The sequence below is a fragment of the Silurus aristotelis genome (genome assembly GCF_946808225.1).
Source record: "Silurus aristotelis genome assembly, chromosome: 15".
NCBI classification, from domain to species: Eukaryota; Metazoa; Chordata; class Actinopteri; order Siluriformes; family Siluridae; genus Silurus; species Silurus aristotelis.
Window position 1 is genome coordinate 2,383,054 of NC_139588.1, and position 13,365 is coordinate 2,396,418.

General features: G+C 40.6%; 1 protein-coding gene across 1 annotated transcript in view; it reads left to right on the forward strand.

The window, feature by feature from the left end:
* The window catches only part of LOC310738041 (uncharacterized protein), a 924,051-nt gene that overhangs the window by 329,636 nt on the left and 581,050 nt on the right, over positions 1-13,365 (forward strand). Inside the window, exons 10-13 of the mRNA XM_083562839.1 lie at positions 6,596-6,712; positions 10,717-10,767; positions 10,994-12,940; positions 13,318-13,365. The exon at positions 13,318-13,365 is cut by the window's right edge and continues 147 nt beyond it. Of these exons, the coding sequence (XP_083418965.1) occupies positions 6,596-6,712; positions 10,717-10,767; positions 10,994-12,940; positions 13,318-13,365 (2,163 nt within the window). The remainder of the gene's footprint in view (positions 1-6,595; positions 6,713-10,716; positions 10,768-10,993; positions 12,941-13,317) is intronic.

Here is a 13,365-nt window from a genome sequence, read left to right on the forward strand (position 1 = left end):
ACTCCACACAGATCTTCTCTAGATCAGTCAGGTTTCTGGCCTGTCGCTGAGAAACACGGAGTTTGAGCTCCCTCCAAAGATTCTCTATTGGGTTTAGGTCTAGAGACTGGCTAGGCCACGCCAGAACCTTGATATGCTTCATACAGAGCCACTCCTTGGTTATCCTGGCTGTGTGCTTCGGGTCATTGTCTTGTTGGAAGACCCAGCCTTGACCCATCTTCAATGCTCTAACTGAGGGAAGGAGGTTGTTCCCCAAAATCTCGCAATACATGGCCCCGGTCATCCTCTCCTTAATACAGTGCAGTCGCCCTGTCCCATGTGCAGAAAAACACCCCCAAAGCATGATGCTACCACCTCCATGCTTCACAGTAGGGATGGTGTTCTTGGAATGGTACTCATCATTCTTCTTCCTCCAAACACGTTTAGTGGAATTATGACCCAAAAGTTCTATTTTGGTCTCATCTGACTTACTCCCATGACTCCTCTGGATCATCCAAATGGTCGTTGGCAAACTTAAGACGTGCCTGGACATGTGCTGGTTTAAGCAGGGGAACCTTCCGTGCCATGCATGATTTCAAACCATGACGTCTTAGTGTATTACCAACAGTAACCTTGGAAACGGTGGTCCCAGCTCTTTTCAGGTCATTGACCAGCTCCTCCCGTGTAGTTCTAGGCTGATTTCTCACCTTCCTTAGGATCATTGAGACCCCACGAGGTGAGATCTTGCATGGAGCCCCAGTCCGAGGGAGATTGACAGACATGTTTAGCTTCTTCCATTTTCTAATGATTGCTCCAACAGTGGACCTTTTTTCACCAAGCTGCTTGGCAATTTCCCCGTAGCCCTTTCCAGCCTTGTGGAGGTGTACAATTTTGTCTCTAGTGTCTTTGGACAGCTCTTTGGTCTTGGCCATGTTAGTAGTTGGATTCTTACTGATTGTATGGGGTGGACAGGTGTCTTTTTGCAGCTAACGACCTCAAACAGGTGCATCTAATTTAGGATAATAAATGTAGTGGAGGTGGACATTTTAAAGGCAGACTAACAGGTCTTTGAGGGTCAGAATTCTAGCTGATAGACAGGTGTTCAAATACTTATTTGAAGCTGTATCATGCAAATAAATAGTTTAAAAATCATATATTGTGATTTCTGGATTTTTTTTTTAGATTATGTATCTTACAGTGGACATGCACCTACAATGACAATTTCAGACCCCTCCATGATTTCTAAGTGGGAGAACTTGCAAAATAGCAGGGTGTTCAAATACTTGTTTTCCTCACTGTATATAAAATCTCGATAGTTAGAATATGATTAAATAATGAATAGTGAAACTCACACTTGTAAATTTTTGTCTTTTATATTTTTGGGTAAAAATTGTGGAGACGCCAATACTGTCATGGAATTTAATTCACAATCACTGAAATAAAGTCTTGTCAGTAAGAAAAAGGCTTTTCTGATTTTAACTTCACCATTTGACTTTTCCTTGTCCTATAAACTTTCCCTTTCACTCTCACAGATACCCTTCTATCACAAATCACTCCTGCTATCACTCTTCTCCACCCTGCCTGCACTCTTTTCTTCACTTCTCTAACACACACTCCATTACTTTGCACTGTTGATCCCAGGTACCTGAACTCCTCCACCTTCTCCACCTCTTCTCTCTGCAACCGCACCACTCCACTGCCCTCTGTCTCATTCACACATGTACTCTGTCTTACTCCTACTGACTTTCATTCCCCTTCTCTCCAGCACGCACATCCACCTCTCCAGGCTCTTCTTAACCTGCTTCCTACTCTCAACGCAAATCACAATATCATCCGCAAACATCATAGTCCATAGAGGCTCCTGTCTGACCTCGTCCGTCAACCTGTCCATCACTACTACAAACAGGAAAGGACTCAGAGCCAATCCTAGATGCAGTAGTAGTAATCCAAACTTCCCCTTGAACCAGTCTGTCGTTCCTACTGCACACTTCACTGCTGTCACACTGTCCTCATACATGTCCTGCACCACCCTCAAATACTTCTCTGACACACCTGAATTCCTCATACAATACCACAACTCCTCTCTTCACCCTGTTGTATGCTTTCTATAAAACCACAAATACACAATGCATCAACATTCTCAAAGCAAATAATGTGTTTGTGGTGCTCTTCCTCAGCATGAATCCATACTGTTGCTCACAGATGTTCACCTCTTCTCTCAGCCTGGCTTCCACTACTCTTTCCCATAACTTCATGGTGTGACTGATAAACTTTATTCCCCTGTAGTTACTGCAGGTCTGCACATCTCCCTTATTCTTACAAATCCACTGCATCTCTCCTAAACATCTCCATGCTTCTACCGGTATGTCCAACCGACTTTCCACTCTTCATCCTCTTAATAGCTGCTCTCAGTTCCTCCTTACTAATTCTATCCACTTCCTGCTTTACTAACTCCACATCATCCAACCTTCTCTCTCTCTCATTTTCCTCATTCATCAGCTGCTCAAAATACTCCCTCCATCTTCTCAACACACTCTCCTCACTAGTCAACACATCTCCATCCTTTATTGCTCTAACTTGCAGCACATCTCAGCTCGGTCCCTCTGCCTGGACAATCGCTATAAATCCTTTTTCTCCTTTCTTACTGTCCAACTTCTCATACAGCTCCTCATGTGCCTTTTCCTTGGCTTTCACCACATCCCTCTTAACCTGCTGCTGCATCTCCTTGTACTCCTGCTTACTTTTATTATCTCTCTCAATCCCAATTCTGTTTCTCCAACCTCTTTCTCCTTATATGTTCATGTACCTCCTCATTCCACCTCCTCCTTTGTCTTCCTTTCTATTTCCAGATGTCACACCAAGTACCTTTCTAGCTGTCTCCCTTATCACTTCTGCAGTAGTTGCCCAATCATCAAGCACCTCTTCACCACCACTCCCAGTCTGACCTCTTCCCTGAACCTCACACTACACTCTTCCTTTTTCAGTTTCCACCATCTTATTCTTCTTTCAGTCCTCACTCTCCCCCTCTTCTTCTTCACCTCTAAAACCATCCTACAGACCAACATCCGATGCTGTCTAGCTACACTGTCCACTGCCAACACCTTACAGTCTTCAATCTCCTTCATAGAACATAGTCCACCTGTGTGCACCTCCCTCCACTCTTATACGTCACCCTATGATCCTCCTTCTTCCTTAAATAAGTATTCACCACTGCCATTTCCATCCTTTTACCAAAATCTACCACCATCTGCTCTTCCAGATTCCTCTCCTTGAGGCCTACCCATAACCTCCTCATCACCTCTGTTCTCTTCACCTACATACCTATTAAAGTCTGCCCCAATCACCAATCGTTCATTTCTAGGTACACCATCTACCACTGCATCTAATTCACTCCAGAATTTTTCCTTCTCCTCCATCTTACAGCCCGCCTCTGGAGCATAGGCACTGATGACATTTATCATCCCTTCAACTTCCAGCTTCACATTCATCACTCTATCAGAAACTCTCTTCACCTCCACTACACTCTTACTGTACTCTTCCTTCAGAATCACCCCTAAACCATTTTTCTTTCCAGCCACACCATGATAGAACAGTTTAAACCCACCTCCAATGTTCCTGGCCTTACTCCCTTTCCACTTGGTCTCCTGAACACACAACATATCTACCTTTCTCCTCTCCATCATATCAGCTATCTCTCTCCCTTTACCAGTCATAGTGCCAACATTTAAAGTACCAACCCGTACCTCCACTCTCCTACACTGCTCCTTTACCTTCTGTCTCTGTAGTCGTCTTCCTCCTCTCCTTCTCCTCCTTCAGCCAACAGTAGTACCGGTACCCTGTACTCCACCGGTACCCTGTTGGCTAACGATAACTATGGCGGTCGTTGGTAACCCAGGCCTCGATCGATCCAGTATGAATTTCTGATTCGTGACCCGCATATTTGATTTGGCACGTTTTAACACAACCCTCCCTGTTTATCCGGGCTTGGGACCAGCACTGAGAGTGACCTGACTTGTGCCACACTAATGGCAAATAAAGATAAAGACTATATAATTTCTATTAATCATCAAAATATCTATTTTTGTAGGGTTATTGCTATTATGACTCTGTTATTGTTATGTTGTTATATGTGCTGTTTAGGTGCATTTGTTGGACCAAAGCGGCCGTTGAGGCGTCTGTGTCTATGTCTATGGCTTTCAGCTCTAATGGGACTTTAGAGGAAGATTTTCTTCCAGTTTTAACTGCATGTTGTTTTTATGTTTTCTAGGAATGTGATTAATTCCAGCAGAAGAGATCGGCGTCTTCAGGACTCTGCGTGTACATGAGCATTGAAAAATGGAGATCCCTGATCAGGGGACATGTCATGTGACCTCACCCTCAAAAGACTGGTAACCTGCCATGTTTTAGTGTTTTACTAATGAACTGTTCATATCTGCATTATGGAGTTTCTATAGAAATAATAAGTAATATTTATGGTAAGAATAAATCTTTAGTACTCACTTGAAAAAGTGATTGATGAAATTATGTCCCACAACTGTTTATTTTTTGCCTTTTGATTAGTTTTTGTATTTATACTCCCATGTTTCCATTGTCTCTTTGTGAAGACCTGTTTGTTCCTGCTCTTAGCATGTGGATATAAGCAGCACTATGGAGATCTGCTACTATTAGCATTTTGTTGTATTTCAAGTTAAATGAAACAAGGTTGTGGATTTTTAAGGAACTATACTGCAGGGGTGTTTGTTCCCTGTTCACAATCTGTGTTCTGTATGCTACTATTCCTAGTGTGTAAGAAGTGAGAAAGATTATAATGAATTTTAAACAGGAATATTGTGATTATACCTTATTATACAAATTTGTCTACAAATCTCACTGTTAAAGTCACAGTTAGTGGCTGCACTACACAGTCATTAGCAGCTGTTTAGAACATATGTTTACAATATGTTGGGATCTGCCAGGATGTACGCATCTCCTGCCTTGGGTCAGTTTAGAGGGAATATTTTTTCTGCATTTGTGGTGTTTTAAAGCCTAAGGGTTTATACAAAGGGTTTATAGTAACTCTATCTTCAGATCTGCTGTGAATTCTCTACAGTTTGATAATGTTTAGCAGTAATGTACTGCAGGCATTTCATTGTGTTTCAAGTTAGAGCTGCACGATTTGGGGAAAAATGTCCTGTTGTGATAATTATGGTCAATATTGTGATTGCGATATAATAAATGGTGGCATGAGTACACTTGATTGGTTATCAAGGGAAGTGCACACAGATTAGTGATAATGCTGAAATCTGTTTTTGTAAATCTACATAAAATTAAGGCTTTCAAATTATTTTTTTTTTCCAAAATGAAATAGCATTTGCATTAGTGTAAACATTTACAGTTACAGCTGAAAGAGCGACAAAAATAAGATATTTGAAACATTTTGTCGGGGAACGTTCTGCCGCTGCCCATTTCCATTATTTACCTGTTTTTCTGCTGAAGTTTAAGATACAGGACGTGTTTACACTTAAATTCAGGCAGTTTTGCAGTCATTCATTCATTTTCTTCCGCTTATCCGTAATTCGAGTCGCGGGGGCAGCAGTCCAAGCAGGCCCCCGCCTTCGACTGCTGCCCAATCCTCACAGCACCGTCCCTTACGGCCCCTCCTGCAGGTGGTGAGCCCACGGGAAGGCGGCCCCAAGAGCAATCAGTTTTGCAGTCATTATTATTAAATGTGTTTGTGTGTTTTATGGAGGATTGCTGATGATGTGTGTGGTGTGGGAGTGAAGCATTGTGGTGGGATTACAATAGGAATCTTGTCCAGGGTTCCAAATGCTACAAACTGACCTGTTATGCAGAATGTAACAGACCCCAAAGGGAGGGAGGGAGGGAGGGAGGGAGGGAGAGAGAGAGAGAGAGAGAGAGAGAGAGAGAGAGAGAGAGAGAGAGAGAGAGAGAGAGAGAGAGAGAGAGAGAGAGAGAGAGAGAGAGAGAGAGAGAGAGAGAGAGAGAGAGAGAGAGAGAGAGAGAGAGAGAGAGAGAGAGAGAGAGAGAGAGAGAGAGAGAGAGCATGCAGAGCTGACTGATAGAGAGAGAGAAATACCGGGCAGAGCTGACGGTGTGTATGCAGGTTATGCGTTGGTTTTGAGGCATGATGTGCGTTAGCGCGAGAGTGTGTGTGTGTGTGTGTGTGTGTGTCCCGGCTTGAGTATGAGCAAAGATGTGCGTTACTGCGAGTGTGTGACACCAGTTCAGTGTCGATCTGTTCGGTATTCACCTGCACCTGGTCTCTGCGCTGCACAACGGAAAGTCACCACACCACACCAGCCATACGTGCGCTGCCTAAACTGAAACTATCTGGTGTTTTTAGTGTTTTGTTACGGAAAATGTGCAAACTGTTCTTAGAAAGTATGTGTCCACACATGCACTTGTGTATTTCATTAAATCGCAATGTTGGCGTCATACAATCACACAAAAAAACTTTACAATTGTGATACAATTAATTGTGCAACACTGTTTCAGTTAAATGTAACAAATTTGAGGAGTTAACAGAAATCTTGTGTATACCTTATGATACAAATTCATCTACACATTTTTAAACATAGAAATTCTGTCTCATGTAAATTTTTATCATTTTAAACAGTAAAGGAAAGAGAGAGAGATCACACTCCCCAGAACCCAGCTGTGTCTCCATGAAGAGTGATTGGTCTATGGAACTTCCTGCCAACTTCAGAACTGGAATCTCCTCACCTGTACACAGGTAACATCCCATAATTCTCATAGTTACAGTCACAGTTAATGACTAAAGCTGGAATTCTAATCTATTATATCATTTTCATCTTTTACTCTTAAATCCAAATGTCTTCAGTGTCGAGCAAAAACCCAAAGAACTTGACTTCCTGTTCCAATACTTTTGGAGGTTTGTGTAGGAAGAATAGAAAAGTAGGAAAAAGTTTATTTCTATGGAGCTTTTCACAATGGACATTGTCTCAAAGCAACTTTACAGAACTTAAGAATTAAAGTGAATAATGTGTGTTTATCGCTGATGATGAAGCCTGAAGAGACTGTGGTGAAGGAAAAACTACCTTAGATGAATGAGGAAGAAACCTTGAGAGGAACCAGACTCAAAAGGGGATCCATCCTCATTTGGGTGATATCAAGTGTGTGATTATAAATCTTACAACAATACAGAACACTGTAGAGTGAGAACTAACATGAGCACTGGAGTGTGTGATTGTGAGTAATGTCCTTTCTACAGTCTTCTACAGTTAGATGACTTTGTGGAATCAGGAGCTACTGAATAACTCATAAAATAGCATCATTGATCCAACACCTGCTTCTCCATGCCAGTCTTTAAACACTCAATGATGGAGTAACATCATATGTAGAAAGTTATTTTTTATAGCGATTAAGATTTTTGAAGGTCTACAATCTTGAAAAGGTGGGACTTGACTGGTGCTGGAGCAACCTCAAGATGCCTCGGAATGGGGAGAGAAAGAGAAGCAGTGGAGAGCAATTAGCATAGCTGCTGTTCATGATATTAACAGCACAAGTTGATAATGTGCATGTGATCATGTATTCTGGAGCACAAGGTTATGATGTGATGTGTGTGATGTGTGTGATGTGTAGGCTTTGCTAAAAAGATATGTTTTTAATCTACACTTAAACTGGAAGAGTGTATCTGAACCCCGAACACTGTCAGGAAGACTATTCCAGAGTTTAGGAGCTAAATGTGAAAATGATCTACCGCCCTTAGTGGACTTTTTTGCTATTCTAGAAACTACTAGAAGGCCACAGTTTTGAGATCTGAAAGAGCGTGATGGATTGTAGCGTGTTAGAAGACTGGAGACATACATGGAGATAAACCATTTAGCAGGGGCGTAGCCATCATTTCAAAAGTGGGGGTTTTCAGTTAACCCTTGTGTAATTGACAGGTTTTATTTTTAATCATAATTTTTTGCTTTATATGCTTTATGATTATATATGATTATAAAACAGAAAGAAAGAAAGAAATACAACAGCTTGCCACTGGGACAGTACCCTTAAAAGGACATCTTTGTACCTTATTTACCCCAAAAATGTATAGTTGTACATTAAGGTACACATTGGTACTCTAAGGTAGTAATGTGAACCTTTTTGAGTATAAAGTACAAAGATGTCCTTATAATAGTACTAAGAGTATATTATTTACATATTTCAAATTGTATTTTGTGTATGTACAGAACATGGCACACAGTAATGGATACTTGCACATTCGAATAATACTTCATTTTGTTCTATTCTACAGTCCATGTTTCAGGAATAAAACAAGTCATTCAAAACAAACTATTGAAAGAAAATATGTATTGAACTCAACTGACAAACATGTCAAGACCCGATATCAATTATACAATGAGATGAAATAAAGCTTTAGTGTCACTTCTTTTAAGCTTCCTGGCTGGTTTGTTTAAAAGTAGTAGCTTTTTACACAGTGTTAAAGCGAACATATACCTCAATATATAAAGCTACTTTACTACTAATAAACAGCCAATGTTTAAAAAAAAAATAATTCTATATTTTACTAATTACATTTTTTATAATTGGTCCATATATAATCTTACAAACACTTGTGTATAAATAGATTACACATTTTAAAGTGTAAAAAAAAGAAAAAAACTGCAATAGCAGCCAGGTGTTAAAAGCCACATCTGTTCTCACCTGTAAAGTTTCTTGTGTAACATACTGAATCTGCCCTGACAAACCTAGGCTGTCTGTTTCTTGCTCATTCTTGACAACACATAAAAATTTTAAATTAGTGCAATAATGAAAGAGCAGCCCATAAAATAAAGATCATTCCTATCAGCATACTGTAACGTTTCCCCTGTCATCTACCATCATTCACCTGACTACATTACCCATAATCCTTTACACCCCGTCATCCACCATGTTTGTTTCCCGTCTTCACCTGTCTGTTCACCCGGACTCTATTCAGGGCCGCTGGAAGTAATTTTGAACAGGGGGGCTGAGAATTTTTTTTATTTTTTTTTTTTGACAAAAAAAACAATGAGCCTATGGGCCTATTTAGAATACATTTTAAAAATAAATACATAGGGCTGTGACGATGGCACTTTTTTTTTTAACCACTGCGGTGGTAATGGACCAAATACCGGCGGTGTTGCGGTGGTTGGGGGGTTGTTTTGAAATAAATAAAAAAAACAAACAAAGAAACAACACACTAAAGCCTGTAAAGCATTGAAATAAATATCAGTAAATACTGGTAACTTACATAATATAATAAAGTTGAATCCATTTTAAAAAAACAAAAAAAGTTTTATATTTCCACACAAAGACGCGTTATAGCCTCCCGCTCTGCACTTTGAGAGGGATGTGGAACACAAGCAGGAAAGAGACCACCGATCTCTTTTTCTGATATCTTCATGTTGTTGTAAAAGGCACGAAGAGCTAATTTTATCTTCCACAAGGGCAAGGCATTTAGGCTATGTTTGCGCACTGCCAGAGAAAGCCAAACTAAAATCACCCTCGCGTGTGAAACGCGCTTTACAAATTAACTTGAAAAATCAATATAATTAAAATAATCAAAATAATTAAATTAAAATCCAAAATACACTTAATAGCCTACGTGTGTCAAAATCATTTCCTAAAATATTCATAAGGAATTTATAAATTGTGCAAAATACTTTTAAATAGGCCTACATATTTTAAAAATCTCGCTCTTGCCAATAGGGGGTGCTGCAGCACCCCCAGCACCCCCACTTCCTGCGGCCATGACTCTATTTATACTCTTTACTCAGTGTCGGTTATCGTCTTTACTACGTTGTATGTGTGTGTGATTTACTTGCTCCTTATTAATAAAATCACATCTTAAATGTTACTATTCGTCGTCCTCGTCTCTCCGTGTCCATACCGTGACACATACCTGATATTATGTAGAATTGGCAGAGTTAAACATGCTGTAAAATCTCAGTTCAACATTATCTTTATTCTTATTTGAAGGGTTCTGATAACACACTTGTTAAAACAAAAGAAAAAAGTGAACGTTTGTCCAAGCAGCTATTTTTCCTTATAATCCTTTAAAACTTGCTAATTATTCAACAAGAGCAACAGGCAGAGTTACTAAACATTGTGCAACACAATTCGGATACCATATGCAACATACACTGTGTGACTTTTTTGTAAAAAAAGGACTGAAGCGTTTTTTGCAAATTTAAGCTCATCGCAACCGAATGTTTGACTCGAGCTACTGTACCAGGGCGTGTGATGATAACTGATTGCCATTGATACGTGAACGTCATGTATAGACGATCTTGTCTCTTTGAATTTTAAATCACTCTGCATTTATATACATTGCTCCATTAAAACCTTAACATGTAGTGAATACACACGCTCCACAAAAAAAGTGAGGGGGACGAATTTACTTTTTATAAGAAAAGTGAGTGGGACATGTCCCCCGCATCCCCCGTGTAATCTACACCCCTGCCATTTAGTGTTTTGTAAGTAAGTAGCAGTAGTTTGTAGTTAATTTGAAACTTAACAGGTAGCCAGTGTAGGGATGAAAAGATTAGGGTTATATGGTGATATTTTCTCCACCTTGTGAGAACTCTGCTGTGTGAGTGTGAGTGGCTGCTGCATTCTGGACTAACTGTAGCTTGTTTATTAATGATGCAGGACATCCACCTAGTAATGCATTACAATAGTGTGTTCTCGAAGTGTTCCTGCTCTCACTACAGGAACATTGAGATCTTTAACACTTGTTTTTGTTCCCAGTGTTCTACAGAAGGCAGGAGACAGAAGAGAGATCATCATCACAGCTACAGGGTACAATCAAAACCAACACCATGACTCTGTAGTTACTAACAGCAGAGAGCTTTAGAATAGCAGTGTGTCAGTGTCAGAGTGATTAGATGATAGAAAACCTCCAGTAGAATAAATTAAATCCACAGTGAGAACATCATAAGATCTATCTAGCAGGAAAAATGTGAACTTCTACTCTAATCATTGGAGCCCATGTCTTACCATGTCTTCCTACTTCACCCTGTCACAGACACGACCCAGAATCCACTGCTGCAGATGAATTCCAGAAGAAGTTCAAGTTCAATCTGATGAAGAAGTTTCAGTGTTTGAATAGATTGATGGTAAAGCAGGAAAACCGAACCCTCCTGAATGAGATCTACACAGCGCTCTACATCACAGAGGGAGACAGTGGAGACATCAATAAAGAACATGAGGTAAAACAGATCGAGGCAGCATCCAGGAGGAACCCAACTGAGGACACACCAATCAAATGCAGTGACATCTTTAAACCCCTACCTGAACAAGACAAAGCCATCAGAAGAGTTCTGAATAAACCCTTATCTGAACAAGATGAAGAACCCATCAGGAACGTTCTGACTAAGTTCATATCTAAACAAAAGAAAACCATCAGGAGAGTTTTGACAAAACCCTTATCTGAACAAGATAAAGAACCCATCAGGAACGTTCTGACTAAGGGAGTAGCTGGAATTGGAAAAACAGTCTCTGTGCAGAAGTTTGTTCTGGACTGGGCTGAAGGGAAAACAAATCAGGACATCCACCTCATATTCCCACTTCCTTTCAGAGAGCTGAATTTGATGAAGGAGCAGAAACTGAGTCTGGTGGAGCTCCTTCATGTGTTTTTTAAGAAAATGAAAGAAATCGACATTTCCAGGTTGGAGAAGATTTTGTTCATTTTTGATGGTTTAGATGAGTGTCGTTTTCCTCTGGATTTCCAGAAGACAGTGAAAGTGTGTGATGTAACTGAATCAGCACCAGTGCATGTGCTGCTGATAAACCTGATCAAAGGAAACCTGCTTCCCTCTGCTCTTATCTGGATCACCTCCAGACCAGCAGCAGCTGATCAAATCCCCTCTGAGTGTGTCCATCGAGTCACAGAGGTACGAGGGTTCAATAACCCTCAGAAGGAGGAGTACTTCAGGAAGAGGATCAGTGATCTGAACCTGGCCAATAAGATCATCACACACCTGAAGTCTTTAAGAAGCCTCTATATCATGTGCCACATCCCAGTGTTCTGCTGGATTTCAGCTGCTGTTCTAGAGAGAATGTTGGGTGAAGCAGAGAGTGGAGAGATCCCCAAGACTCTGACTCAAATGTACACACACTTCCTCATCATTCAGACCAACATCATAAGAGAGAAGTACCTACAGAAGCAGGAGAGCGATGAAGAAATGCTTCTCAAACTGGGGAAACTGGCTTTCCAGCAGCTGGAGAAACAAAACCTGATCTTCTATGAGGAAGACCTGAGAGAGTGTGATATTGATGTGACAGAAGCAGCAGTGTATTCAGGTGTGTGTACGCAGATCTTCAGAGAGGAGTTTGGGCTTCACCAGAGTAAAGTGTACTGCTTTGTTCATCTGAGCATTCAGGAACATCTTGCAGCTCTGTATGTGCACCTGACCTTCATGAAGGAGCAGAGAAATGTTCTTCAACAGAATCAGTATGTTTATTATTTTAGTGCTTATAGTGATTATATTGGGAATTGTGAGACACTTTCAGATGTTCACAGGAGTGCTGTAGATCAGGCTTTAAAAAGTCAGACTGGACATCTGGATCTTTTCCTCCGCTTTCTTCTGGGTCTCTCACTTGAGTCCAATCAGAAACTTCTACATTCCTTAGTAACACAGACAGGACGTAGCTCCCAGAACAAAGAGGAAACAGTTCAGTACATCAAGGAGAAGATCAGTGAAGATCTTCCTGCAGAGAAATCCATCAATCTGTCCCACTGTCTGAATGAACTGGGTGATGATTCTCTAGTGGAGGAAATCCAGCAGTATCTGAAATCTGGAGCACAAAGTGAACTTTCTCCTTCACAGTGGTCTGCTCTGGCGTTTGTGTTACTGACATCAGCACAGGATCTGGAGGAATTTGACCTGAATAAATACATCACTCCAGATAAGATCAGTGATGGGATTCTTGTGAGAGTGATGCCTGTGATTGCAGCATCCAGAAAAGCAATGTAAGTGAAGCTGAATGAAATTGTTCTACTGTTACAGTGTTGAGAACAAATCAAAGGTCTGAGCTGTTCAGGTGAATCGAACTCTGCAGGACTCTTTAGACTTTTTCCTTTCTTCTCTTAGAAACCTTTTAAATCAGACTCTCTTACTTTCCCATTTGGATTCCCAGATCTCATCCTCCATGTTTATACAACGTGTGTGTGATGATGTTCCTCAGCTGAAACTCTCGCCAAGCCAAATCTAAACATCTCCGACTGTCAATTCTTATTATTCCACCATTTAATCATTGTGTTCAACTGATGTGTGTGATGTTGAAAGTGAAGCTTTGAGAACTTGTTTGAGCTTCTGCATTTCTGTTCATTATCTTTATTTCCTTCAGTATCAGATGCAGTGAAATTACAGGGAGAAGTGGAGAAGCTCTGGTCTC